This window comes from Orcinus orca, chromosome X (assembly GCF_937001465.1).
Source record: "Orcinus orca chromosome X, mOrcOrc1.1, whole genome shotgun sequence".
In the NCBI taxonomy this organism is placed as follows: Eukaryota; Metazoa; Chordata; class Mammalia; order Artiodactyla; family Delphinidae; genus Orcinus; species Orcinus orca.
Genome location: NC_064580.1, coordinates 127,915,710 through 127,943,635, shown reverse-complemented (window position 1 = coordinate 127,943,635; position 27,926 = coordinate 127,915,710). Strand labels below are relative to the sequence as shown.

At 61.9% G+C, this 27,926-nt stretch overlaps 4 protein-coding genes across 26 annotated transcripts in view; 2 read left to right on the top strand and 2 right to left on the bottom strand.

Moving 5' to 3' along the window:
• Positions 1-4,749, bottom strand: part of LOC105748798 (uncharacterized) — a 101,357-nt gene extending 96,608 nt beyond the window's left edge. Inside the window, exons 1-4 of one of the 15 annotated variants that reach the window (XR_007474906.1) lie at positions 3,429-3,569; positions 1,327-3,120; positions 1,047-1,135; positions 25-709 (exon numbers count right to left, since the gene is read on the bottom strand). Coding sequence is in view for 1 of the 15 variants with exons in the window: in XM_049705039.1 (XP_049560996.1) it covers positions 25-709; positions 1,047-1,135; positions 2,458-2,515; positions 4,665-4,734 (902 nt within the window). In the remaining 14 variants the exon portion in view is untranslated. Of the gene's footprint in view, positions 1-24; positions 3,121-3,428; positions 3,570-3,829; positions 3,925-4,084; positions 4,190-4,664 lie in introns of those variants that run through there. The other 14 variants (XM_049705039.1, XR_007474903.1, XR_007474896.1 and 11 more) reach the window with 14 other exon arrangements.
• EOLA2 (endothelium and lymphocyte associated ASCH domain 2) lies at positions 2,966-11,694 on the top strand. Of its 9 annotated transcripts, none has more exons than XM_033413579.2 (5): positions 2,966-3,102; positions 5,105-5,176; positions 6,697-6,809; positions 7,432-7,712; positions 8,467-11,694. In XM_033413579.2, exons 3-5 carry the CDS (start codon positions 6,748-6,750, stop codon positions 8,688-8,690), a joined length of 567 nt encoding a protein of 188 aa, XP_033269470.1. In that variant the 5' UTR covers positions 2,966-3,102; positions 5,105-5,176; positions 6,697-6,747; the 3' UTR covers positions 8,691-11,694. The 9 variants fall into 9 exon arrangements, with proteins under 9 accessions (XP_033269470.1, XP_033269472.1, XP_049561007.1 ...); XM_049705050.1 differs by lacking the exon at positions 2,966-3,102 and adding an exon at positions 4,040-4,178; XM_049705052.1 differs by lacking the exon at positions 2,966-3,102 and adding an exon at positions 4,046-4,182.
• A 3,930-nt stretch (positions 11,695-15,624) lies between these two features.
• Positions 15,625-16,733, bottom strand: LOC125963119 (melanoma-associated antigen 8-like). Its single transcript, XM_049705046.1, has one exon. It carries the CDS (start codon positions 16,628-16,630, stop codon positions 15,830-15,832), a length of 801 nt encoding a protein of 266 aa, XP_049561003.1. The 5' UTR covers positions 16,631-16,733; the 3' UTR covers positions 15,625-15,829.
• A 4,778-nt stretch (positions 16,734-21,511) lies between these two features.
• On the top strand, positions 21,512-22,285 carry LOC125962960 (melanoma-associated antigen 1-like). Its single transcript, XM_049704545.1, has one exon. It carries the CDS (start codon positions 21,512-21,514, stop codon positions 22,283-22,285), a length of 774 nt encoding a protein of 257 aa, XP_049560502.1.
• Positions 22,286-27,926: the final 5,641 nt, after the last annotated feature.

Here is a 27,926-nt window from a genome sequence, read left to right as displayed (position 1 = left end):
CGCCCCAGTCGTGCACTCGCGAACCTTCCTGCCTCCAGGCGATGCCTTATGGGCGTCCCTTGCTCCTGACTCTTCACATCCTCTCTGTCCTTTGTAAAGTCGCCACGGAGAGCACAGGGATACTCAGGAGGCGGCTGAACGGGCCCTACAGGCACAGAGCACAGCAGTCCTGTCATCCAAGCCCTGTGACCACGGTTACGGGATGGCAACGCTCGCTCCAGACTCCCACCCCCGCACCCCGGCCCCACTCCTGAATCTCTCAAACAAGGAAGCTGGCCCCATTCACTGGGCCACGGCCTGATGTCGGGAAGGCCCCCTCCAGCTGCGGAGGGCCTGGGGCCCGGGTCGTTGCCCAGAGACTGAGGACGCTGAAGAGCACGTAGACCCAAGAGCTCAGGAGTGCCGCAGACCTGGAGACGAGCATCTCCCGCCCCCAGCCAAAGGCGATATAACCGTCTGTAACGTGAATGCAAGTGGGGGCATCGCCAGAAGCGCACAGGAGGCCCCCTGTGCTGCGCCACGTTCCCTGCGCAGGCGCCAACCCGAGCAGTGGCGGCCAAGCGGCTGCTCACGTCTGCAGGTCCCCTGCGTGCAGCTTCTTCCCGAGGTCCTGCAGCGCCAGTCACTGAGACAGAGTCAGAAACACCTGCGGTTCTCAGGCTGGACCCCTCGATCTGGGCCGTGTGGAGAGGGACACGGCCAACAGGAGCTGCCCAGGGGACAGAGGGGAAGGAGGGGGCAGGGGAGCACGTCTTAGAAACAGGCCAGATGTGGGGCGGCAGGAGGTAAACCGGGAGCTGGGGCAGAGAAAACAAGGCCGGCCGTCTTCCTGCAGCTGCACGGCTGCCCCGGGGCTTGCCCTGCGTGAGTCCAGGGCAGGGACTAAAGCCAGGCACTGACCGAGTGACTTACCCAGTCAAGAAGGAGCCCTTTCTCACGGGCAGAGCGCTGGACGCCAGGGCACCGGCTCCTCGGGGACCACCAGCCCCAGGGGGCGGGCCTGGGAGTGGGCCGGCGGGACACGCCCTGACGTGTGGGGCACTTACAGGTCGGAGAGGGTGTAGGCGCATGCCGAGTCCAAAGCTGCCCTTCAAAGAGAGGAGGAAACCAGCCCCCAAGGGGCAGGAGGAGGCATCTGAAACACAAACAACCAGGGCGGGACTAGTACCCGGACCCCGAAAGGAGCTCCCACGACTCGGCACAAAAAGGACACGCAGCTCAGTGGAAAGATGGGCAAAAGGCGTTGCAGAGAGGAAACCAGCCCTACCAAGGAGGACACTAGGGAAACTGAGACTTTGGGTCGAGCCCGTCCCACACCGGTGGTACCCCCAAACGTGCGGCAGGAGCAAACTGGAACCCTCTCCGGGCCTCAAAGACGCAGTTGGGGTGGGGGGCTGGAGGCACCCAGGCCACCGGGGCCGAGAAGGGGACGCAGCCGCCGAGGCAAGTGCCCAGATGGGTCGCAGGGACAGTGAGGTCTGCTGGTGCCACGGGCGGGGGTCAGAAGGGGAAGTGCACTCAGAGCAGGTGCCCTGGGCTCCGAGAGGAGACGATGTCCTGGGGGCACCGCCCCCCAAAGAGCAGTGGCGCAAACGACGAGGACTTCCTAGAAGGAAGATGGGGTGCCTCACGGGGACAGAAGCGTGTCGGGGGAGGAAGCGGAGCTTGGGGAGGAGACTCCCTCCTGGGGTGTGGGCTGCGGCCCAGTCACAGGGGCTGGGAGGAAGCAGCAGCCCGAGCAGCGGAAGGCGGGAGCGGCCAGGCTGGAGGCCCGGCTGACCCCCAAGTGAGCAGACAGGAGGGAGAGAAGGCCTGTTCCTGCCGGGACCTTGCTCCTGGAGGGTGTGGGAAGCAGCAGGTGGAGAAAGCGTCACCGGGAAGTCAGAAATCAGATGGTTTGAAGGCTCGGCGCTGACTTAGCTGTACTGAAGATCAAGGCTGAGCTGCAGAGGGGTCCCTCTCCCGGGGGCAGCCACACACCGTCCCACGCCCACCTGCAACACGGCCAGGCCATTCCTCCTGCGCCCGCCCATCCGGCAGCGAACTGGCCTGGCAGCCACTACCCCGGACCTCCCCCGCCCCGGGGGACCTGGGGCTCCCCGCCTCTCAGCACACACGGGAGGGTCAGAGAAGGGAGTCCTTACGGAGCGCCGTCACAGCTGTCCCCCAACCAGCAGCCACCGATCACGTGCCTCTAGCTCACTGGGCAAGTTCCAGTTCTTCAAAACCGGGATTCGGGAGCAACGCCAGCAGCCCACCCACCATTCCCGGGACCCTCCCTCATGATTTGAAACCACCCCGACGAGGTGCTGGGGTGTCTGGACGCAGCTCGCAACCACTCCTGGGGCGACGAGCCGAGGAGGGGACACCGGCATGGAGGGAGTTGGACCTGCTGATCGCTCAGGTGCCCCGCAGCCCCGAGGCCTCACATCCACGAAGGCACCCTCTGCTCCTCACCTCGGGGCCGGCATTCCTGTTTCCTCAGGCTTCCGCAAGGAGAGAGGAGGCCAGCTCGCTGGAAGAGAAAGCAGTGCTCTGTTGAGCCAACGTCCCCTCAGCAGCAGCTGTGGCAGGCGCCCGGCTTACAGGAACGAGTAAGAGCTTGTCCTTGTCTTCCCGGGACTCCTGGAGAGCAGCTCCAGCCCGGGAAGAAGAGCCCAGCGAAGGCAGGCAGCAGGAAGGCACAGGGCGCTGCCAGAACCCCAGACGGGAGCTCCTGACGCTCGCGGCGGGCGGAGAAGGGGACGTTACAGCTGTGCCTGGGAGGAGGACAGGAGCTCGCCAGGACAAGAGGAACCAGGGCTCCAGGAGCGGGAACCGCACGTGCCGAAGTGTAGAGACCCGCAGAGCGCGTGCGCGCAGCGTGCACGGACAGCACAGGCACCCAGGGTGTTGGGCGACAAGGACGGAGAGCTGGGGCCGCCCGAAGGCCCTCCCAGGGCACCAAGGAGGTGTTGGGGCTTAAACAGGAGAGAGCTCGGCAGGGTCTTCAGCCCGGGGTCGATGAGGACAGATGTGCGGTGTGACACGGAACCGATGGCCTGTGGGGCACCCACTGGAGGAGGACAGACAGGAGGCGTCCCGGCCGCTGGGGAGACTCAGGTGACAGCAGCACCGGCCCTAGGTCATGAGGCCTGAAGTCAGCCAGTAGCAGTGGGGACACAAAGAGGAGCATTTATTCTCATCAGGCACTTGGGAGGCAGGGACACCGGACTTGGTCACCAAGGAAATGGGAGGGAGGGCTGCCTAAGCAAAGCAAGGAGGAGCAGAGCCAGGTGGGCGACACTGAGTGGGCTGAGGCCCCGCCCCCCCGTCCCCCCACTGGGAGGAAGAGGACAGGAAACAGCTCTGAAGGGGAACCTGGCTTTGTTTGGGACATGCCAGGTCCCAGGCGCGACAGGAAACCGACTGAGAAATTTTCTTCTCACCTCAGAAAAGGCCAGATAAAGACTGTCCCTCAGGACTCGGCCAGCAGTCGCAGGGTGGCTTGGACGGGAGGTGGCCTGGGCATTCAGCCCAGAGGTGCAAGACTCAGCCCAGAGGCCCCGCCCTCTCCCCCTCCCTCCCCTCCGACCCCCCTCCCCCTCCCCCCCCCCACCCCGCATCCCTGTCCCCTGGGGTCCATTCTGAGGCTCGGATTCGGTCGCTAAGGACCCTGGGTCGCTTCCACTTTGACCCTTGCCGACTGTTGCGGCGCGGACTGGACGCCTAAGGCAAGGGACTCAAAAGGGCACTGCCTGGCCTCCGCCACTGAGCTGGCCTCGCCCACCCTCCATGGGTTCCCAGGGGCCCAAGCTCCATCCCGGTCAGCTCCGCCCCCGCCCCGCACCTGCCCGGCTTTTTCCCCAGCTCGGCCCCACTCCTCCTCAGTTCTGCCTCCTTCTCCAGAAGCTCCTCCTCACCCAGCTCTTTCCCACACTTCCGCCCCAAATACTCCTCCCCCCGTTCCTCCCACCTCCGCCCTGCCCCTCCCCCAGCTCCTCCCCAGCTATTCGCCACAGCCCCGCCCCTTCTCTTCCGACCCGCTCCCCCGCCCACTTCCTGGTCCTCCTCTGGGTGCCGCTCCACGCCGCCGGTCTCGAACCTCCGAGCGGCCTGGCCTTCCGCGCGCCGCATGGCCTGGCGGCTCCTACTCTGTCTCCTAGCGGCCGGAGCCTGCGGCAAATGCGCGATTGTTCGTAAGTGCGTGTCTACGTGCCTGCGTGCGTGCGTGCGTGCGTACGTGTGGACGTGCATGCGTTCACCCCGGAAATAAGGAGCGTCAGCGCTTGCGGGCGCGGCTACCTGTCACCGGTCCCGGTTCCCCGAGGCGGACGACCGTCCTTCCCGGTGGCCGCAGCCGGGCCGTCCCACCGCGCCCGCGACTCGCCCCGCCCACAAGGAGCCAGGACCCGCCGCGGCCGCGGACGGTACCTCCGGGCGGGAGTTTCCCGGGATCTGCGTCGGGGAGCGCGCGCGGGGCGGCCGAGGCTGCACCTTCCTGTCCCCTCCACCGCCACCGTCCCCGCCCGCCATCCTTCCACGTGTGTGTCCCGCGATGCGCTGGTCCACACGCACCAGCCGCCCGCAGTCCTGCCCCCCCCCCCCGCCTCCCGCGGGCACCGCCCCCACCCCCCAGCCCCCACACCCCACACCCCACCCCCCACAACCCACACCCCACCCACCTCCCTGCCCTGCGGTGCTCAGCTGCTTGTCCACGGCTCCCCTCTCGGTGGGGCCCAGCCAGGAGTCCATTGAGGGTCACGGACTGTGGGGCTCTCCAGATCCTTCCCGCGTGGCACTGTGAGGAGAGGTGTCGTTTTCTCCTGTTGGATGCGGGAGCTGCTGGGCTGTAAGGTCACCGTCACTCCTGTGGGATGGGCTTCTGTGCTGCGGGCTGAGGCATCGTGGGGTCCCCGACCCAGCCGGGCAGGGACGGAGCCGTTGCCTTGATGAGCAGGACCAACCCTGAGGGAGGCGGCACGTGTGTTTCTCATCGGTTGGGCCCTCCTGGGTCCTGGTGGTCTCCGGTCCCTGCCGAGAAGAAGACCGTTGGGGTTCCTTGGCCGGCATTGCTGTCTTGTGGCTGATGACTTTTCTCCTTGTCCCTCTGGTTCTCGTGCAGGTGAAGACACCCAGACAAGTGGAAGAGTGTTTTCTCCTCTGGCCACCAAGCAGGCACCCTCTGCGTCGAGAGGTAGGCGGGCACTCAGCCGCCTTCTTCCCGAGGGACTCTCCCCAGGGATTCCGCCCGCACGGTTCGGGTCCCGTGGTTGTGATCTGGTGGCGCCCGTGAGGAAGGGGCTGGCTGAGAAGCTGAGTGGCGGAAACCGCGGGCGAGCCTGGGATCCAGTCACACACCCCAGTAGGAGCCGGAGAAACGGCCAGGCCCCAGGGACTGGCCAGCCTCCCTCGTAACTAACCCAAACGCAGTGAGGAGGGCGACCCTTTGTCACCCATCAGGTTGGCAGAGGTTAAGCGGGGTGATGATGCTCGGGGGCCCGCCAGTGCGTGAGGGCACGGCAGCCTCGCCCGTGGCTGGCAGAGTGTACGTGGGGGAGCCTTTGCGGAAGGCCGTTTGCTGGCGTGTGTCAGCATCTCGGGATGTGTGCCGTGTGACGCGGGCCTCCTCCGGCCCGGGGCTTCAGTTAGCGAGTGTGTGGTCGTGTTGAGTGTCTAGAGGGGCAGAAAGTGCCAAGCAGTCTGGGAGTCCCCATCGGCGGGGGAAGAGTCAGTAACCTGTGGGACAGCCGACGACGGGGTACCGTGTGGGCGGTGAAAATAGGACAGAGGGAGACGTCCAGACGTGAAGCAGTGTTCCCGAGGTGCTGTGAGCGGAGAAGTCATCCCCCACCCCCGCGTGGAGAGGTGTCCAGGACAGGGCTGACCCTCTGTGATCGCTCGCCCGGGCAGTCGTGTCAGAGTCCCACGGTCTGGGTGGCTTGAACTACAGAACGTATTGCCTTGCGGTTCTGGAGGCCAGAAGCCCGAGATCTAGGTGCCGCCGGTGGCGGCTCTTGTGGGGGCTGTGGAGGGAATCTGTCCCATCCCGCCCCCCTCACTCCCGCGGCTCTGCTGGCTCTCCTGTGTGCCGGTCTGTCTCTAACTGGCCCCTTTTTGTGGGGACATCAGTCCTGTTAGAGGAGGGTCGACCCTAATGAGCTCATCGGACCTTGATCACCCCTGTGAAGACCTTTGCTTTGTAGGTAGGGTCACACTCTGAGGAACTTGGGGTTGAGATTCCAGCACGTGAATTTCAGGGGCACGGTGTGACCCCTACCACTCTCCAAAGGCTCTGAGGTAGGAGCACACGTGGAACGTTCCAGGGATGGAAGGAAGGCCTTCATGGCTGCAGGGAGTGAATCCAGGGGCGAGGAGAGCAGGCAGCCAGGGGGAGGAGCCAGACCATGTGGGGCCTCATGGGCCCTGGAGAGAAATGTGTCTCCGCTCTGCTCGGGGAAGGAAAGCCCTGGAAGGTCCTGGACTGGCTGCCTTTGCGGCCTTGTCCCCCGTCCTCACAGCCACGTGGAAGTGGAGGCTCCGTGCGGTGCCGTGACCCGGCTGACTTTCAGGCCCGCGGCTCCCCTGCTCCTCTGTCCTCAGCGAGCAGGGACCCTCCCCCCACCACCCAGGTACAAGGAAAGCAGGCGAGGACGGGGGCGCGTGGAGTCAGGTCCCCTGGAACCATGCGCTGTCTCTCCTTCGGCGCCTCCTCAGCTGCAGAGCGGGGTGACGGTAACCTCCCGGGTTATTTGAGGATTGAATTCTATGGTCCCTGGATGGTGCCCGTCCCAGGTCCTGGCGTGGAGACGGAACGCGCACCAGTGCCGGTAGTTCCTGCCGTCACGTATCCTTTCTCGGGCTCCGGGCCGGGGTGGAAGCGGTGGTGCGGGAAGGGGTGGGAGGAGGGTGGCTCCCAAGGCGCGCGGGGAAGAGACACCTGGCAGGGCCATGTGAGAGCCAGGCCGTCCCCAGGGCCGAGCCAAGGTTGGTTGCCAAGGATTTGCACTCAGCAGCCCTGGGTAAGATGGGGGATCCGCAGAGCATGGGCAGCGGCAGGGCCAGGGAGCTGCGGGGCCGGGGGCAGGGGAGAAGCCAGGCCCAGGACTGTCCCTGTCTGTGCCGGGAGAGGGCCAGAGCCCGGCCACTGGGCTGTGAAGCCAAGGGGCCCTCCCTCCCTCCTCTCTGCCGCCCGGGGCCCAGTGCCCTCTGTCGTGGAATTGCCCACACGCCTCTCTCTCGCTGTCCCGGCCTCCCTTGTGAGGTCCCCGCGGACTCCATCTGATGGACGGATCCCCCCGGTCGGCACCCCCTGTCAGCTGACGGGCGCGGAGACGGATGGAAGGGGCTGGCGCCCGGGGGGCCCACGGGGCTGAGGTCAGGCCCACGGGTCATGAGCTCGGAGGCCGGCACGTCAGGCTGCTTGACCGTTCTGGTTCTGTGTTTCCACAGGCACGTGAGGCCCTGGGAGCTCTGGGAGATGAAGTTCGGCTGCCTGTCCTTCCGGCAGCCTTATGCGGGTTTCGTCTTAAATGGGGTGAAGACCCTGGAGACGCGGTGGCGGCCCGTGCTGAGCGGCCAGCGGCACCGCACCCTGGCCGTCCACATCGCGCACAGGGACTGGGAGGACGCGGCCTGGAGGGAGCTGCTGGCCGGGAGGCTGGGGATGAGCCCCGCGCAGATCCAGGCCTTGCTGCGGGACGGGGAGAAGTTCGGCCGCGGAGTGATAGCCGGCAAGTGACGATCGCCTCCCGGGGCTGCCCCCCAGGGTCTCAGCCGGGGCTTTGGCGTCTCGTTTTCTTTTGAACCGGTCGGTGTGGGGTTAGGGTTCGTTTTCCTGAGGCACCTCGCCTTCGGAGGGGCCGGGAAGGTCCCCTCCCCGCCACTCTGGGCCTCAGTCCCCCTTTGTGCTCTGAGAGGCAGAGGCGGGTCCGGCTCTGCCCGTGGCGCTCGCCTCCGTGTGTGTCCGTGTGCGCGCCGTGGCAGAGCCCGCGGGAGGCAGCACGGCAGCCAGAGCTGCGTGTGAGGGGGACCTGGGGACTCGGGCTGCCCGGCCGGCTTCACGCGCCCGCCTCACCCCCGCTGCCCGCCGCATCCTGAGGAAGTCCCCTAAAGCCCCCGGCGGGGGCAGGTCCCGCATCAACCGCTGGCCCCCGGCGGATCGCTCAGGGACCTGATTGCCCGTAGGCCCCCCGCAGCGGCGGCCCGGGGCCCTCCTGACCTGTACCTGCTGCCTGCAGCGGTCGGGCCTTGGTGGGGTTGTGGGGGACCAGGCCTCTCCTTTTCATTGCTCTCCCTCCCTCCCTCCCTCCCTCCCTCCCTCGGCCTCGCCCCCAATTCCCTGAACCGAGGTTGGCGGGTGCGAAGTGCTCGGCCAGAGGGACCCAGTTCACCCCGGGTCCCCTCGATGACGTGGTCTTGGTCTCTAGCGGTCGTGACTTTGAATCACCTTGTTCTCCATCTGTGTGCTTGTGTCTTTGTGCACAGGGCTGGTTGACATTGGGGACACTTCGCTGTGCCCGGAAAACTTAGGTCCCAACGAGGTTGCGGAGCTGGAGAATCAAGCCCTGCTGCCCAACCTGCAGCAGAAGTACCTGACTGCGCTTGCCAACCCCCGCTGGCTGCTGCAGCCTGTCCCCGGGAGAGGCGGGAAGGACGTCTTCCAGGTGGACATCCCCGAGCACCTGATCCCCTTTGGGCAGGAGGCCTGACCAGACTGGGCTCTCGAGAGGAAGGTGACCGAGAGACCGGCTCATTGTGCCACCGTCCACTCGCCTTCACGCCCTGGACGTGCACGTCTGGTTCGGTCTGAATCGGCCCTGCCCCGGGGAGCGCTGCCCGCTCCGTGCTGTTCACGGAAGCAGACGTGCCCACCTGGTGCAGGGACAGGGGTTGGGACTCTCCTCGTGCGATGCCGCTCTGGGCTCAGCGACAGAGTCTCGAGGACTTTGACCTTTAGGAAAAGATGGCAGTGCCACTCGTTTTGGCCCTACTGGTTCTGGGTGGTTGAGAGAGATGTGTTTTGAGGGGACCAGTTGGCGTTTTCCCCTCTTTGGCCTGGTCAGAACTCCCAGATGTTTGGACCGCGTCTGGGGAACGAACGATGGGGGAAGGCCGGTGGCGGGCCTCGTGCACGTGGGAGAGGACCGCAGGCCCAGAAAGAGGGCGCGGTCTGTCCTTGCAGGTGACCCTGGCCCTGTTGTAAAGCGTCCCTTGGCTCACGAAGCGTGTGTGTTAGACGTGCTGCCCGGCCACTTCACGTCCGAAGACAGGCTCCTAAATACAGCTCTGACGGCAAAGTGAAAAGGGCTGGCGCTCGCTTTGTGGAAACCTCTTACTTCTCTGTGGGGTTTGGGGCCATTTGTCAGCAAGCTTTCTAGGGGTTGTCACCTCTGAAGGTGCTGGGCTTTCCCCCAGGTGTCGGCTGGGAAGGGCCCGTCTCTTCTGAGGCAGACGGCAGTGTGCACGCCTACCTTGGTGGGTGGGATGGCCCTCCTTTCCGGCGGGCCTCTTTGGGAGGCCCCTGGATGGTGGGCTGGACACACGCTCAGCTGCGGGTCAGAAACTTCTGGCATCGTAGGGGGACCCAGGAGGAGGCTCCTTCTGCTTCAGGATGCATGACTAATGGAAGGTGACACCCCTGAGGTCAGGAGCCAGGCTGTGCTGCCTCCTGACTAGCAGGCAAGGCCCAGGGACCAGCCTGTCCTGGGCTGGCCTCAGCGCTCCCGAGCCACGTCCGTGGCTGAGCGTGGGAAATGCTGCGGCTTCAATCGAAAGGGGGCGGCGGGGACCAAAGCCTGCCGGGGCTGTGGGTTTCCAGCCTCGTCGGGCCCGTCCACTGAGATGTGTGACTAGTACGGACAGTTAGAAAGGAAACAAGACTCGCACTTCTCGTTCGATTCTTCATTTGCTCCCGTGGACTTTGGCTTTTCTTTATTAGAGACAAAAGTAGGTTCTTGGTTATGAGATGGGGCTTTTTGTGTGTCCCCAGGGGCCTGCGAGCTCAGGGATCGCAGTGGTCCTTGCACTGTTGGCGGAGAGCACGCCTGCAGTCTGAGGAGCCCCCCTACTCCTCGTCCACCTCAGGGACCTTGTTTGGGGACGTAGCTAAAAGGGCCCCCGGCAGGAGGGAGAGACAGCTGTTGTACAGAGACATCTCCGAGCCATAAGCCGGGTAAACCGTGGGGCTGGCGGGCAGTTCCCTGGCGCCATAGCGGGGGCACAGAAGTGACATTCCAGGGAGTGCCCTGCCCGCTCAGGCCGCCCTGCTCACTGGGGGCGTGGTGTCCCCTGGCCCATCCCGCTCCACCGCTCGTAGAGCACGTGCTAGAGGACAGGAGAGGCTGGGTAGCGCTGGGCCCCTGAGCACCTGGGGCTTTCTTCTGGGTGGTGGAATCGTTGTAAGGGATTTGTGGGGAGCGTCTAGTGGCAGCCACCGGCTTCTTTCCCTTCGGGGCTGTTGCGCTGGTCCCGGGCTGATCAGTTGCTCCCAGGTTGCATTTTCTCTGAATGTTCTCGATGAGCAGAGGCTTGTCTCTCTGAAAGTTGGAGTTGCAGAAGATCTGAAATGAAACGAATCACTTTAGCCATTCTGGGAGAAAATACCCACTCCTCCCCGCCCACCCCCGTCCCTCATAATGGTCTTATCTGACTGTGGAGAAAAGGTCTCTTTAAGTTCCTGGCAGGTTATTCCGCCCTGGAGTGTGCGCTCCCTAGAGCTCCCCGAGGCGAGCCTCGGTCGAGGTGTTACTGTCGCTACCTGACATCTCGTGGCCTCTCGAGGGGGTCTGTAGGCGCACCTGCAGGTCCCCTCTAAGGGGCTGTGGCTGAATACCACAGGCTCTACGTTCTCATCTTTCCTTAACTACCTTCTCACGTGAGGAAACTTATTCTCGGAAATGAAACCCGTTCAGCACGTGGCCCATCTGGCCTCCCCGGGAGGTGTTCGAATAACAAGAGAACGTGGGCAGCGGAAGGGCTTTCTGCTTTACCATCAGCCTCTTCTTCCCTGGAGAGCGGCTGCTCAGGCGTATTTTGCTGAATCCGTGCCGGTTCATTTGGCGGATGAAAGTCGTCAAGCTGTCTGTGTTGAAAATCCTGTCTGCGCCTCTGCGGTGAAGAACCTCCCTCTGGAAGAGGTCTTCCTCGACGATCACCATATCTCCCTTGTCATTCCAGCGCACAGAGGTGAAGGCGGGCTCCTCCGCCATCGTCCAGAGCTTTCTTGGGAGGGAGAGCTGAAGAATACTCTGGCCACACCGTAGTCTGCGCCCTGTGGTGGCGGGTTGTCTTGGGAGACGGGATCTGGGCTCTCGGCTTGGTCGCCCTGCTTCTCCGAACTCTCCCGTGAATCCACGTTGGGATGCGGGGACGCACGAGAGGGGACCCACGTTGCTGGCTCTGCGTCAGCCGATGGGCCCAGCATGGCTGTACACAGCTCATCGCTGCTCTGACTAGCCATGGAGCCAGTCTGGATTGGGAGCATTCTCCACCCGAGACCGTATGACTGAACTCTCAGGGCAGAAATGCCTTGGACCAGAGCGGGGATGCCCAGTAAATACTGTCCGCAAGATTCTAGAATCTCGGTAGTGGGGCAGCCAGCCGCTCAAGTCGCAGTCTTCTTTATTGTCACGTGATGTCACCGAGGCGGTCTGGAGAGGGAGCCCTGGCCAAGTGTCTTTTTTTCTAAAAGCCTCGAAAAGTGTGGTTCAAGTTCCCGGGAAAGACTTCCGTCTGCCGCCAGGCACCTTGTTTCAAGGGGCCAGGCCCCGGATGGGTTGAGAAACGTGACCCTGTCTCCACTCCCATCCCTTCATGCTGGCTTCCGATGTGCTCAAGGGCCAGGCCCTGGCGAGGCGTAGCTTGGCTGCCACTGAGACCACAGGGATCACGTGGGCCCCTGGCGACTGTCCCTCCCAGAAGATGGGGCTCCCTAGCGGGCTGGTTGGCCTAGCCTGAGTCGGTGCCCACCCCCCCCACCCCCATCCCCCTTCCGGCTCTGGTCGCTTGCAGCTGTTCCTGCCAGCTGGCCGGTCCCGCTCAGATGGGCCCAAACAAAGGGTCCTGATTTCCTGCCTCCCAGGTCAAGCTGTCCCCAGAGTAGGGCTGTGCGCGACCTCACATTCAACTCGAGTGTTCCCCAAGCACCTCAGACACAGCCCTGCCCACGATGCCGCGTGGGAGGGCATAGCCACGTGCCCTCCGCTGGGCATCGAGCCTCCTTTTGGGCTCTGCCTGCCCCCAGACCCCATCCCTGTGCGGATCACAGAGGGCTTGTCTTCAGCGTCCATTTCTTCCCGTAGAAGCCCTTCTCATGGCCCAAGAGCGCTCACTTTTGGAACACCTGCGTGCGTCCTTTTCCCATCGCCTTCCCAGACCGTCGGATTCAGCCTCCCTGGAGGCTGCCTCGAAAGCCCTGTTTCCTTTCCGCAGTGGGGTGGTTTGGCTTCTGCTCCCCCCGATCCTGGCCTCCCACGTCCACCTTGGGTCTCCGTGGGTACTTGCCCTTTGAAGGACTTGATCTGGGGCTTCGGCGTGTAGCCTGTCCCATTGAAAGCAGGCATTTCACTGGTGCGCTCCCAGGCCAGCCCTGCTCTCCTTCCCCATGCCCGCCCCTGCCCCCCCTCCCCCCCCACCCCCGGGGCCCTGTCCCCGCTGTTACCTTGAGGATACATGGAATGATTTTGTTTGCTTTCAGCTTCGACGCTTTTGAACGGGCCTGCGTGACACGGACTCAGTCCCAAGGAAATTTCCTACTTGCCGACCTAGACGTGACCGGGGGAAGCCCCCGTCCACGTGCATTTGGAAGTAGATGAGGGTCTGGGTGTCGGACGCGCCGAAACCCGAGTGAGAGTCGTCCGTCTTCACCGCAGGTGGGAGGATAGGACGGTGGGTTTGGTGATGCGCGTTCTCTGGCCGTTGTGGGCGACTTTGTCCTTCATAGTCACTGTGTAGCGGACAGAGTGGCACCTTGGAAAGGCCCGTCTGCGAGGATCCTAGGTCCCTGTCCCAGCTCTGCCACTAAGCAGGGTCATCTGCCCTCTGTGAGCGCCACTGCCCTATTTCTGAAAGGGGAGAGCTAAGAGGGTGTGCAGGAGGATCGCCCGAGGTGCCTTTCAGCCTAAGGACTGGCATCCTGGATGGAGCTCCCGGGCCTAGATTCGGGCCTGCTCCCTGGTCTTTATGCTTCTAAACTGGTTTACAAAGCATTCTTCAGGTCAGTTCCTCCTGTAGGGACATGACCTCGGAGGCTGCGAATTGTGGTGGAGGCCGTCGGTGGCTCCTCAGAAGGGGCCCAAAGGCTGGGGCCTCCTTGGGCCCAGCCTGCCTGTGTGGCCTTGCCTGCTGCCCCCCTCCTCGGGCCCTCCCTCGCCCCCTGGGTCCCGTAGGAACTGCCTCCTTCCTGGTCCCCCTCCCTGCCAGGTGCCAGCCGGGCCCCGGCAGTGGGTTTGTGTGGCACCGTGGGGTCTTCCTCAGCCGGGTCTCGGGACCCTTCAGCTGGGCAGGCACAAGCCCTGGCGACGTCCAAGGCCTGCCTTTGCCAGCCTCGCCCTCCAGCCCCTGCCCTTGGCTTCCGCGCCCTGATGCCCCCAGCCCAGAGGCCCCCCAGCCGCTCCCCTCCCTCGCTGCCGCCAGGGTCTCGGGGTGTCTGCCAGCGTTAACTTCCCTCCAGTATCTGAGGAGGCTCCTGCAGGGGCCTTATCCCAGTAGGCACTGGGGCCTTACAGTCAGTCCCAGGCAGTCTCAGTCCCTCCCTCCCCGTGGCTCAGCCATGAGCAGCTCAGCAGGCCAGGTTCCCGTTGGACAGGAGGGCCCCAGGGCAGGAGCAGGGACAGGGCGCCGTCACACGGGAAGGTGCCGGGACTGGCCAGAAATGCCGGCACCTGGCGGTGTCAGCTCTCAACAAGCCACAGACGAGCCCCACACTGTCTCTGCTTCTCCTTGGCACCTTCCTTTCTTGGGCCTGCTTTTTGTCAACTGAAAGACACCGTGTGACACTGAGAAGAGCAGTGAATCGCCAGTCAGAAGGTCAGCCACGGGCTGGGGTGGGTGGGAACAGCGTGGGCTCGAGAGGAATTCAGACCAGGGCTCTGGTCCCCACGCCGTCACTTACCAGCACGTGATCCTGGGAAGATTCTCAAGCCCCGTGGCCTCAGGTTCCTCACCCGTGAAGCGAATGGGTGTGATGAGCCCTGTCTCGGGCTGCAGGGATGTGTGTGAGCTACGTAGAGCAGCTCACAGGGCCTGGCGTCTGTTGGAACTTCGATGATTGGCAGGTATTTCTCATATTGTTCGGCCTCAGACCCTTCCCCTCTCTCCTCTGGCATTTGGTTGGGCGGTTTCTTGTCCCGGTCGTGTCAGAGAATATGCAGCTCAATAGGATGTGGAAAAGCTAATTAGCCAAACAAGATGTTTCATCAATAAAACTAAGGAAATTTTCCCAGTTAGAGGGTGTGTTAAATTCGGGTGCGGAGGGGTGTTCCCAGCGAGATACGACACGAAGCTCCAGGAAATAGAATCAAGGAACAAGGCTTTGCATCCCTCCCAGATGCTCTTCCATCCAAACCGTTCCTTTGCTTCATTTCAGCCCCACCAGACATCGAGTCCTTGATTACAATTGCCAAAGTACAGTCACGATAATGATTAAAGCTAATTAGCACCTTGGGTTCTGGTTCCCCCAAGAACAGGGAAAAGAGGGCCTGTCCACGGACTCTGGGCATCACGTCAAGGGAGTATGACCGCGTTTCTCCAGCTGTTGCATATATAACACCTACTTCTTCACTATGGTCAACTGCAATGCAACAAGAGCCGGGACCCCTTCCTTCCTGCCCGAGTATGAGATTTCTCTCGGGTTCATCCGTGATCCAGAAGGACACCTCACAGTAATGTCGCATTTCAGACTTTCCCCCCAAACCCCAGTCACACCGCCTGCAGGTCTGGCTGCTGCCACCACCCAGCTTCATCACCATCACCTCCCCACAGAAGGAAGCCCCGCTTCCCAAAGCCCCAAACTGCCCTGGCTCGGGGCACTTAACACTCCAGGGCTCGCTCCTGGAGCCCCACCGCCTCGTCCCATGTGGACTTGTTCTGTGGGACTTAGGGGACGTCTCACCACCTTCCTCATGTGACAGCGGCTCCTAGACCATCACTCTACGTGTGAGTGTGTCCTGCTTTTCCTAGCGTTCCCGCTACTAACACAGGGCCTTCCGGAGAGCAGAGGCTCCGTGGAGGTCTGCCGAATAAATAAGCCGGAGAGCAGGGGCCTGCCTTACTCAAATCAGTTTTTTCATACTTTCGTAAATCACCGTGCAAATCCAACTAAACAGAGATAGCTTAGTTTTACAGAATGACAGACAAGCAGGATAAGAAGCAAAAACTCACTACGATTACTTTTATTTTTCTAATTCTTCCCCCATCTACATTACTGCTAAGTACTTTCACATGTCCAGAGCAGTTCTGATTCCAATTCCGTGTTATCTGCTTCAGGGTCACAAAATGAAATGGGAGATTTCCCAGTCTCTTTTACAAAAGAGCAAAACTCTTGTTCTTAAACTGGGTAATTATAAACACATTCTAATCAATGTCATTCACAAAGTTAGACACTGAAGCTTGTTTAGTCTTCCATTAAACGGAATAACATTTAAAAAACTCCTAAAGAAAACACAGATGATATTCCATGTCATCTTACACAAGAGGAACCCAAAGATGCTACACACCATGTTCCCCCCACTCGCAGGGGCCCTCACTACTTGGAAACTCGACCGCTCTCTCTTCAAACTCAGAGTGAAGGACCAGCCTCACTTGCTACCAGTGAACTTGGGCCTGGAAGGAGCCTGGCTGCTGCTCTGGCTCAGGCTCCCTCTTCCTCGTCGCTCACACCCCCTGCACACAGGGATGGGAAGGACCTGGGATCCAAGCTACTGACCCTGAGCAGATGCTCCAGGACCTGCCACTTGCTGGTCTCCGCGTAGGCCCGGGCACCCCACAGGAACTCGTAGCGGGCAGGGTCGCTGTGGGGCACCTGCCGGTACTCCAGGTAGCCCTCCTGCACCCACACTTTGGTGAGCAGCTCCCTGGGCTCCCCATAGATGCAGGACTCCCTCCCGGCACACACCCCCATGTTGCCGAGCACTCCCCACACCTCCTCCTCAGGGGCGCGGTCACCGAACAGGGTGACCATGGTCAGGACCGGCACCAGGAGGCCGGCCTTGGGCGTGCGCTGCCCGGCCCTCAGCACTGCATCCCAGGTGAGGCCCAGGGTGGGGACCAGGACGTAGGTGCGCTCGCGGGGGTCCACCTCCTTCACGGCCACGCCAAACGCCAGCTGCAGGCACTCGCAAACGAGGCGGAGGACCACGGGGAAGTGGTCCCGATGCTCCCGGAGGACCGTACTCAGCATCTCCGCCTCGGAGGTCGGCTCCCCGGTACGAAACTTGAGGAGCAGGAACCCCACCAGGTCAGCCATCAGCGCAACAAGTGCCTCACGGGACAAGGGCTCGGCATAGGCGGAGAAGGAGGGGGCGCCAGGGGAGGCGGAGGACGAGGGGGATGCGGCCTCCTCCCCCGCAGCCCCCAGCAGCGGCGCCTCCACCGGACCCTGGGCCGGGACTGGGGCCTCAAGGTCGGCCTCAGGCTGGCGGAGCTCACTCATCTCGACCGGGGGCCTGATCACTGGGGTCGGGCCGCCCACGGGAGTGTGGGCAGGGGACCTCGTACCTGGGGTAGAGAGGGGGTGTGAGCGGCCTCGGCGGAGAAAGGCACCCTGGGCAGCCCTGGCAAAGGCCACTTACAGGTCTCGTCTTAAGGGCTGCCCTCGGGCCTCACAGGGGCGCTCCTCCCGGGTGGCCTGTCCCCTGCCAACCTGAAGAAGGAAGTGAGGGGGCTCCTCAGGGTGCAGCCAGCACGGCCCCAGGTTCTGGGGCTGACAGGGCGGTGGGGTGACTTGGGTGTTGTGGGGTCCCCTCTGTTCTGGGAGGGGGAGCCCCTGGGTACACACTCAGGGCACGCACCTCCCCTTGGCTCCTGGCGCTGCCTGGGCCTCCTCTGCTCTGTGCCCTGAGGACACGGTCCTCAGACCTGGGCCTTCGCCTCCCGGTTCCTGGAGCCCCTGTAAGAGGAATGGAGGGCGCACCTCTTGTGTACACTGTGGCACAGCTCTGGGCCTCGGTGCTGGTAGGAGGATTGGGCCGGACTCTGTGAGGTCCCCCCAGTTCTGAGTTCTGGGGTGGGTGGTCCCCTCGGGGCTCGCTCGTCGTGCTCACTGTTCCCCTTAAGGGCCTGGACCCTCCCCTTTGCAGGCCGGAGGGGAAACTCAGAACAGGACCCCGAATCTGAACAGAAAGCAGTGAGGGGGCCCCACAGGTGGCCGCACCTGCCCAGGGCCTCCCGAGGGTCCTAGGAAGGGGAGATGCTGGGTCCTCACCTCCTCCTCACATCCTGCCTGGCCTCCCAGCGCTGACCACAGGGGCAGGTTTCTGTTGAGGCCCCTGTTCCAGGGCTGGGGGTCTGCTCAGTCCTCCCTCGGGGTCCTGGGAGTCCACCCTCTGTGGACCTGAAGGCTCACCCCTCACACCAAACACCTGACCTCCTGAGGACCCCGACCCAGAGGTCAGGAAACATCTCATCTGCTGACCATGCTCTGGCGCCTCCAAGGCCCCCGCGGAAGGGCAAAGGATCCCTCCCTGTGTTGGGGTCTAACGTCCTCAGTCCTTCCTTCCTCGCGTGCAGGCTGGACTCTGGGCAGGACCTGGGATTGTCCCGTCTGCCAGTGTGAGTCCCTGCTCCTTATACCAGGTCTCCAGTCTCTCCGAGACCCTGACGTCAGGACGTCAGGACAGGCCTACCGTGCTCATCCCGCCCCGGGGCCTTAGTCCACCAGGGACCTGACATTTTACCCTCTGCCCTCATGCGACCCCACCCCTTATCCCAGGTCCCCAGCTTCTCTGAGACCCGGAAGTCAGGAAGTGCTGATGTGCTCATCCCGTCCTATGACCTCAAGGGGCCAACTCTGTTCTGGGGTCCACGTTTTCCTCAGTCCTCCCTCAGGGCCCTCACCTTGACTCCACGCAGGACCTGGGATTCTAGCCATAGCACACCTGAGAGCGGACGCTTATACCTGTTCCGAAGCCTCTCTGAGACCCGGATACATATGTGAGGACTCGCTGCCAAGTGCTCATTCCGCCCCAGGGCCTCCCAGGGCTGAAGGCAGGGAAGGGTATAAGGGTGAGGGTCTGACAGAGACTGTGGAGCGGGTATAAGGGGCGGGGTCTCAGGCGGGCACAGGAGAGAATCCAGGTCCTGCGTGGAGCCAAGGTGAGAGCCCTAAGGGAGGACTGAGGGGAGCCTGAACCCCAGAACACAGTTGGCCCTGGGAGGCCATAGGGCGGGATGAACAAGTGTGGCACTTCCAGACATCCGGGTTTTAGAGACGCTGGGGAGGGCGTATAAGGGTCGGGGTGTCTGGTGGGCACGGAAGAGAATCCCACTTCTTGCGTTGAGTCAAGGTGAGCGCCCTGAGGGAGGACTGAGGGGAGCTTGGACCCCAGAACAGAGTTGGCCCTGGGAGGCCATAGGGCGGGATGAGCACGTGCAGCACTTCCTGACATCCGGGTCTCAGAGACGCTGCGGAGGGGGAGCACGGGGCGGAGTCTCAGGCTGGGGAGGCAGTATAAGGGTCGGGGTGTCTCGTGGGCATGGGAGAGAATCCCAGGTCCTTCGTTGAGACAAGGTGAGTGCCCTGAGGGAGGACTGAGGGGAGCCTGGACCCCAGAACAGAGTTGGCGCTGGGAGGCCATAGGGCTGCATGAGCACGTGCAGCACTTCCTGCCATCCGGGTCTCAGAGACGCTGGGGAGGGGAGTACGGGGCGGGGTCTCAGAGAGGCTAGGGAGGGGGAATAAGGGTCGGGGTGTCTGGTGGGCACGGGAGAGAATCCCAGGTCCTCCGTGGAGTCAAGGTGAGGGCCCTGAGGGAGGACTGAGGGGAGCCTGGACCCCAGAACAGAGTTGGCCCTGGGAGGCCATAGGGCAGAATGAGCACGTGCAGCACTTCCTGACATCCAGGTCTCAGAGACGCTGGGGAGGGGAGTATGGGGCGGGGTCTCAGAGAGGCTGGGGAGGCGATATAAGGGTCGGGGTGTCTGGTGGGCACAGGAGAGAATCCCAGGTCCTGCTGTGAGTTAAGGTGAGCGCAGTGAGGGTGGACTGAGGGGAGCCTGGATCCCAGAACAGAGTTGGCCCTTAGAGACCATAGGGCGGGATGAACAAGTGCAGCACGTTCAGACATCCGGGTTTCAGAGACGCTGGGGAACGGGTATAAGGGGCGGGCTGTCTGGTGGGCACGGGAGAGAATCCTAGGCCCTGCGTGGAGTCAAGGAGACGGGCCTGAGGGAGGACTGAGGGGAGCCTGGACCCCAGAACAGAGTTGGCCCTGGGAGGCCATAGGGCTGCATGAGCACGTGCAGCACTTCCTGACATCCGGGTCTCAGAGACGCTGGGGAGGGGAGTACGGGGCGGGGTCTCAGAGAGGCTAGGGAGGGGGAATAAGGGTCGGGGTGTCTGGTGGGCACGGGAGAGAATCCCAGGTCCTCCGTGGAGTCAAGGTGAGGGCCCTGAGGGAGGACTGAGGGGAGCCTGGACCCCAGAACAGAGTTGGACCTTGGAGGCCATAGGGCGGGATGAGCACGTGCAGCACTTCCTGACATCCGGGTCTCAGAGACGCTGGGGAGAGGAGTACGGGGCGGAGTCTCAGAGATGCTGGGAAGGGGGTATAAGGGGCGGGATCCTAGGCGGGCACAGGAGAGAATCCCAGGTCTTATGTAGAGTCAGGGTGAGAGCACTGAGTGTGGACTGAGGGGAGCCTGGATCCCAGGACCCAGTTGGCCCTTCCAGCCATAGGGCGGGATGAACAGGTGCAGCACTTCCTAACATCCGGGTCTCAGACACCCTGGAGAGGGGGAGCACGGGGCGGGGTCTCAGAGAGGCTGCAGAGGGGGTATAAGGGGCGGGGTGTCTGGTGGGCACTGCGGAGAATCCCAGGTCCTGTGTGGAGTCAAGGTGAGGGCCCTGAGGGAGCACTGAGGGCAGCCTGCAACCCAGAACTGAGTTGGCCCTGGGAGGCCGCCACGTGCAGCACTTCCTGACATCCGGGTCTCAGAGAAGCTGGGGACCTGGGATAAGGGACGGGGTCTCATGAGCACAGAGGGTAAAATGTCAGGTCCCTGGTGGACTAAGGTTAGGGCCCTTAGGCAGGACTGAGGGGACCCTGAGGGAGGACAAAAGGGACCCACCAGATCACCGCCCTTGCAGGTGGCCGTGGGAGGCCCCGGGGTGGGATGAGCACGGTAGGCCTGTCCTGACGTCCTGACGTCAGGGTCTCGGAGAGACTGGAGACCTGGTATAAGGAGCAGGGACTCACACTGGCAGACGGGACAATCCCAGGTCCTGCCCAGAGTCCAGCCTGCACGCGAGGAAGGAAGGACTGAGGACGTTAGACCCCAACACAGGGAGGGATCCTTTGCCCTTCCGCGGGGGCCTTGGCGGCGCCAGAGCACGGTCAGCAGATGAGATGTTTCCTGACCTCTGGGTCGGGGTCCTCAGGAGGTCAGGTGTTTGGTGTGAGGGGTGAGCCTTCAGGTCCACAGAGGGTGGACTCCCAGGACCCCGAGGGAGGACTGAGCAGACCCCCAGCCCTGGAACAGGGGCCTCAACAGAAACCTGCCCCTGTGGTCAGCGCTGGGAGGCCAGGCAGGATGTGAGGAGGAGGTGAGGACCCAGCATCTCCCCTTCCTAGGACCCTCGGGAGGCCCTGGGCAGGTGCGGCCACCTGTGGGGCCCCCTCACTGCTTTCTGTTCAGATTCGGGGTCCTGTTCTGAGTTTCCCCTCCGGCCTGCAAAGGGGAGGGTCCAGGCCCTTAAGGGGAACAGTGAGCACGACGAGCGAGCCCCGAGGGGACCACCCACCCCAGAACTCAGAACTGGGGGGACCTCACAGAGTCCGGCCCAATCCTCCTACCAGCACCGAGGCCCAGAGCTGTGCCACAGTGTACACAAGAGGTGCGCCCTCCATTCCTCTTACAGGGGCTCCAGGAACCGGGAGGCGAAGGCCCAGGTCTGAGGACCGTGTCCTCAGGGCACAGAGCAGAGGAGGCCCAGGCAGCGCCAGGAGCCAAGGGGAGGTGCGTGCCCTGAGTGTGTACCCAGGGGCTCCCCCTCCCAGAACAGAGGGGACCCCACAACACCCAAGTCACCCCACCGCCCTGTCAGCCCCAGAACCTGGGGCCGTGCTGGCTGCACCCTGAGGAGCCCCCTCACTTCCTTCTTCAGGTTGGCAGGGGACAGGCCACCCGGGAGGAGCGCCCCTGTGAGGCCCGAGGGCAGCCCTTAAGACGAGACCTGTAAGTGGCCTTTGCCAGGGCTGCCCAGGGTGCCTTTCTCCGCCGAGGCCGCTCACACCCCCTCTCTACCCCAGGTACGAGGTCCCCTGCCCACACTCCCGTGGGCGGCCCGACCCCAGTGATCAGGCCCCCGGTCGAGATGAGTGAGCTCCGCCAGCCTGAGGCCGACCTTGAGGCCCCAGTCCCGGCCCAGGGTCCGGTGGAGGCGCCGCTGCTGGGGGCTGCGGGGGAGGAGGCCGCATCCCCCTCGTCCTCCGCCTCCCCTGGCGCCCCCTCCTTCTCCGCCTATGCCGAGCCCTTGTCCCGTGAGGCACTTGTTGCGCTGATGGCTGACCTGGTGGGGTTCCTGCTCCTCAAGTTTCGTACCGGGGAGCCGACCTCCGAGGCGGAGATGCTGAGTACGGTCCTCCGGGAGCATCGGGACCACTTCCCCGTGGTCCTCCGCCTCGTTTGCGAGTGCCTGCAGCTGCTGTTTGGCGTGGACGTGAAGGTGGTGGACCCCCGCGAGCGCACCTACGTCCTGGTCCCCACCCTGGGCCTCACCTGGGATGCAGTGCTGAGCGACTGGCAGTGCACGCCCGAGGCCAGCTTCCCTTTGCTGGTCCTGACCATGGTCACCCTGTTCGGTGACCGCGTCCCTGAGGAGGAAGTGTGGGGAGTGCTCGGCAACATGGGGGTGTGTGCCGGGAGGGAGCTGCTCACCGAAGTGTGGGTGCAGACGGGTTACCTGAAGTACCGGCAGGTGCCCCACAGCGACCCTGCCCGCTACGAGTTCCTGTGGGGTCCCCGGGCCTACGCGGAGGCCAGCAAGTGGCAGGTCCTGCAGTATCTGCTCAGGATCAATAGCATGGCTCCCAGGTTCTTCCCATCCGTGTCTGCAGGGAGTGTGAACGATGAGGAAGAGGGAGCCTGAGCCAGAGCAGCAGCCAGTCCCACGTCCAGCAGCTTCTCCCGTGGGGCAGGAAGGGGGGCTGCTCCTTCACTCTGAGTTTGAAGAGGGAGCGGTCAGCCTTCTAAGCAGTGAGAGCCGGGCGAGTTGGGGGAAGCCGGTGTGCAGCATTTTGGGTTCCTGTTGTGTATGTTGACATGGACTTCCATGTCTGTTTCCTTTAGGAATTTTTCAAATGTTGGTTCTTTGAATAGAAGACTAAACAAGCTTCAGTGTCTAACTTTGTGTATGACGTTAATCCCACAGGTATTTGCACTAATTCAGTTCAAGAACAAGAGTTTTGCTGTTTTGTAAGAGAGGTTGGGAAATCTCCCAGTTCGTTTTGTGACCGTGTACAAGATAACAGGGAATTGGAATCAGAACTGCTCTGGAAATGTGGAAGTACTTAGCAGTGATATAGATGGGGGAAGAAATAGAAAAATAAAAGCCATTGTTGTTCCAATTCTTGCTTCCCTGTCTTGTCTGTCATTCTGTAAATAAAACGAACTATCTCTGTTGAGTTGGATTTGCACGGGTATTTTAAGAAAGTAGGAGAAGGTTCATCTGCGTCAATAAGCCCCCTGCCCACTGGCTTGTTTATTCCGCAGACCTCCACGGAGCCTCTGCTCTCCGGAAGGGCCTGTGTTAGTAGCGGGAACGCTAGGAAAAGCAGGACACACCCACACCTAGAGTGATGGTCTAGGAGCCACTGTCACATGAGGAAGGTGGTGAGACGTCCCCTAAGTCCCACAGAATAAGACAACATGGGACGAGGCGGTGGGGCTCCAGGAGCGAGCCCTGGAGTGTTAAGTGCCCCGAGCCAGGGCACTTTGGGCCTTTGGGAAGTGGGGGTTCCTTCTGTGGGAGGCGATGGTGATGAAGCTGGGTGGTGGCAGCAGCCAGACATGCAGAGGGTGTGTCTTGGGTTGCAGGGGAAAGTCTGAAATGGGACATTGCTGTGAGATGTCCTTCTGGGTCGTGGATAAAGCCGAGAGAAATCTCGCCCTGGGGCAGGAAGGAAGGGGTGCTGGCTCTTGTTGCATTGCAGTGGGCCACAGTGAAGAGGTAGGTGTTTCATAGCCGCCACCTGCAAGGATTTCCAGAGAAATGAGGGTCTTGCTCTTTGAAGCCCTGCTCGGTATTCCCGGGGCTGGCCCTCCTCTCCCTGCCCTGGGAGAGCCAATTACCAACTGTATGGAAACGACCATTTTAGTCACCTGGAGTTTACGTTGGCCACTTGTGAGCAAGGTCTAGATTTCAGTGGGATGAAATGAATGAAAATAGGGGGTTTGAAAGAAGAGAGGCTGCCGAAGTGGAAAGGAGTCGCCGTGTGACTGGAATCCTGGGAGCTTTGCGTGAGCTGCACCCAACTGGGGAAATCACCACCCTTCCCTCCATGCCGACAGACACACACACACACATCCAAATTGAATAATATATCCTCCAGGAGTAAAACACACAGAACAGCAATTTTGACTGGTTTTCTATTCCGTTTCCTATGGAGCTGCAAATTCTCTGAGATGTCATGAAAAGAAAGCAATTTCCAGAGGGGAGAAGGACAGAGTCTGGGATCAGAATAATACTAGAAATAAGTCCTAGCCACTAAGAAGCAACGTCCGCCAGTGTCCCCGCGTTCAGGCAGGTGCAGAAATATGGCGGCATCAGAGACCCACAGGTTTGGGCTGTGACCTGGCATCGAAAGGAAGGGGCAACTTCTGGGCCTAATGGGATTGGGAGGTCACTGCAGTGGGAGGTGCAGACGGTGCCGGGGGCTAAAGAGGCAGCCCTCCCTGCTGAGCGCCATACGACAACGTGAACATTACGTGGGATCCTGGATTTGAAGCACCTGCCATATAGCAGGTGGGCACTTGGAAAAGGTGGAGAATTTCAGGGCCAATGTAACCTGCTCAGACACTCCTGCCGGAAAAGAAGGGGATTTTGTCATCACAAATGGTAAGCGCTGCTTTTGTTGAGCCTCTACTAGGCAGTGTGGCATTGGAGAGCCGTCAGGTGCTCGTCCCCATCTTGTCTTCCTCTCCTCCCCGCACAAGTGGGGACACAGCACTGCCAGAGTCCTCTTCACTTGGGAGGGGTCATGTGATGACCCTTTGCCACTGAATTCTGAGCAGAAGCATTTTTGTCACGGCCATCTGTATCGAAGGCACACCGGGGTCGGGGGTTAGTCCTCAAGCCATGACAACACAGACACAGACCACTGTGTTTCCTCCCCCAGGGTCTTAAGTCCTGCACCTTTGACCCTTAGATGTGAGATGCCAGACTCTGCCTTTAAGGCCCTGGGCAGGGTTGGAGGTGTTCCAGAGAGAGGCTGCCCCACAGGGAGCTGGCGGAGGGCATTTCCCTCAAGCAACCCGCACCCTTAGGTCCCTGAGCTGCACCCATCCGTCCCCGCGGGGCTGTGCTGAGTCTCTGTCAGGAGGGCAGCCGCCAGCTGCCGAACGGCCCCGTTGGGGTCGGGGGCGTCCTCGTGGGGCCCAGCCCCGAGTCCCCCTCAGGGGTGACCCTGCTGCCCACAGCGCCCACTCTCTCCAGAACCTGGCCTCGGTCTGCACAGCCTGGCTTTTGCCCTGCCTGTCCCCCGACTAGGAGCCGCTCAGGCCCCGGTCCTGATGACCTCGTGCATGTATGTTTACCTGAAAGTCCCAGAGAAGCATCCCCCCCCGACCAATATCATGGTTCGGGTGGAGCTGGCAGGACGTGATGTAGGCACTCGGCGAGTCTCCTCGTGGTTGGTAAGTGATAATCATTGCCGCGTGGATGTGGGGCGAATCTCTGTGCTTCCGACTTATTTTGAAATCATTCCCTACGTAATGCCCAAATGTTTGAGTACACTGATGGCCTTCTGAATGTGACCGTGAGGTTTTGGTTTTTGAGCCTGAGTGCGAGAGGCACAGGCGTGTCCTGTCAGCCACCCGCAGAGCCGGCTAGGACTCTGGTGTCCTCGATCAGGGTGTTTGAGCAGAGGGACAGGCTGTAGCAGATGGCAGGGGTGGTCCCCAGGACGCTCCCCCAGGCCCCAGCCACCTGCAGACCCGCATGAGGGTTTGGAAAGGAGCCAGGCAGGAGAGGGCTTTGGGGTCCCGGTGATGCAGGCTGTGAAGAGAGTCAGCCGCCCCAGAGAGGTGGAAGGAACAGCACCCACCAGATCCCATCTGACCTGCCCTGGGCTGGCCGGGGGAGGCAGGTGGGAGCAGATGCCGCTGCCAGTGAGCTGCAGCCCTGGACCCCAGCAGGAAATGGGTGCTCTTGGGACAACGGGTGCTCCAGGACCAGAGCCCCGTGGGGCACTCCCGGGGGAAAGCAGGGATTCCTAGTGCCCGTTCGTGCAGTGAACTGACTGATGGGGGGCAGTGCTAGCCCAGGGACGGCCGTGGCAGGCAGCGCAGCAGCGGCCGGGACACGCCGAGAGCGCCCCAGGGACATTCAGGGAGGCACTTTTCAGGGGGGCAGCAGCACCCTCCCCAGTAGACTCTGGACGAGCACACACCACCCCGGCACACAGCCAGTCCTGACCAGGGCGGGGCAGGGCACACGGGAGCTGCTGCCCATCAGCGGGAAGCTCTGACGTTCTCTGCGTGCGCTGAGCCTGCCCCCTGAGGGGCTGGTGTGAGTTGTCTCAGCCGTGGCCCTGTTTCCCGAGAAGCCCCCATTCCCCAGCCCCAGCTAACGTCTGCTCTGAGCTCCAGCCTCCTTGGCAAAGGGCTGACCTCCCGCCTGGCTCTCGCCTACCCTCCTCTGTGGCAAATATCGCCGGCTGCTGCTTTAGGGGCCTTTGTGAGCAAGTGCGGGGCCCGGGCCTGTGCCTGTCCGTGGTCCCTGAGCTGGGGCTGGGCACAGGGATAGGGCTGGGTTGGTGGCGGGATGCAGGGTGTGAAGCCAAGTGACATTCACAAGACAGCAGCAGGGTGTAAAGCCACGTGTGAGCAAGCATCCAGGAGGAGGTGCATCCGCAGGGCCCTGAAGGGCACAGACACTCACGCCCCGTGGGGATGCGGAGAGCCCTCCAGCCCGGCGGTCCCCGTGCTTTGAATGCAGGCTTGCCACCTGCCTGACAGCCAGTGTGCCCGGGGAAGTGAGCCTGCAGGAGAACGTGGGGCCACCACGCCGCTGGGACAGAAGGGAGCAGAGTGGGCAGTGGAAGGAGAGAGCAGGGCCCAAGCCTGAGCATAGGAGCCGCCTTCAGAGGGCCGTGCCTCGGACCCCCACGTCCGGGACCCTTCTCCATCCTCACGCCCTCAGTCCTAGACCCTCACCCTCCTCCCTGGCCCTCGTGTCCATTTCACGAGAGATGGTGACCTGATGGGGCTGGGGAGGCCACGTGGGCAGAATCCAGTGTCAGGCTCTCATGGGCACTAATGCCTGGCTTCCCTGTGTTTTCTCCATTATGTGGCCTGAGGCGTCAGGTAGTAGGACCCCGTGGAGGACAGCTGAATCCCCCTTGACTGTTGGGGAGACAGGTCAGGCCAGTGCGGGGATGGGTCTTTGCACGCATATGATGCTTAACTTGAATAAGAGTCCTTCTAGTGACAAGCTGATCAAATCATGGAGACTCCCTACGCCTCGATTTCTCCATCTGTAAAATGGGCCTCCTAATAGTACCAGGCAAAAGCATTGGTGTGGGTTTCCCCATGATGTGACCTGCTTGTAGAAAGCCTGGGCCAAATGAAGTGGTCGGTGGCTGTAGCTCTTGTTACTGAGTGTGTAAGAAGGATGCGCCCTCCCCCATGTTGTGAGGATTCCCGACCAGTGCACGTCTTGGGATCCCCGCGTACGTGGGTTAGCGCAGTTTTTCTTTTCTCGTGAACATTTGTTGTCAGAATGCTTGGGCTCGCCTTCCTCGTCTTCTCGCTTGTCCCCGTTCAAGATGAGGCGGTTGATCTGAGGTGTCGCCTCCATTGGAACACGGGTGTTTGCAGCTTTAGGTCCCAAGTGCCTCTTTGGCCGCGTGCCGTAAGTCCTGGGGCCTTTGGTATGTGTTTTCTTCATTTCAAAGTATTTTCTAGTTTCCCTTGTGATGTCTTGTACGTTCCCTGGGCTATTGTTATGGACTGAACTGCGTCCCCCCAAAATTTGCATGTTGAAGCCCCAATCCCCTAGAACCTCAGAATGTCACTGTGGCTGGAGTTAGTGGTTCTTAGGTTGAAATGAGGCCATTAGGATGAGGTCTAATCCAAGATGGCTGGTGCCCTTGAGGGAAGAGCGGATCAGCACACGCAAGGAGAGAAGGCAGGGGCTGGGGGTGCGTGCACAGAGGGTGACCACGTGAGGGGCGGTAAGAGCACGGCCACCTGCAACCAAGGAGACCGGCCGCAGTACAAGCCACCCCTGCTGGACCCTCCCTCTCGGCCTCCTGGTCGGAACCACCGTGAGAATCTGTGTCTGCTGTTTCAGCCCCTCATCCTGTGCTGTGGGATTTGGCATCGTCCCAGACTAATGCGGTTATTTGGGGACGCACGGCTCAATTTCCCTCTCTTTGCAGATTTCCCACATTTCCTTCTGTTATTGAGGTCTAATTTCACTCTATTTTGGCCAGAGAACATACTTTGTATGATTTCAGCCCTTTTGTTTGTATCCCCTTAAGTTTACTGAGGGATGCTGTGTGGCCTGA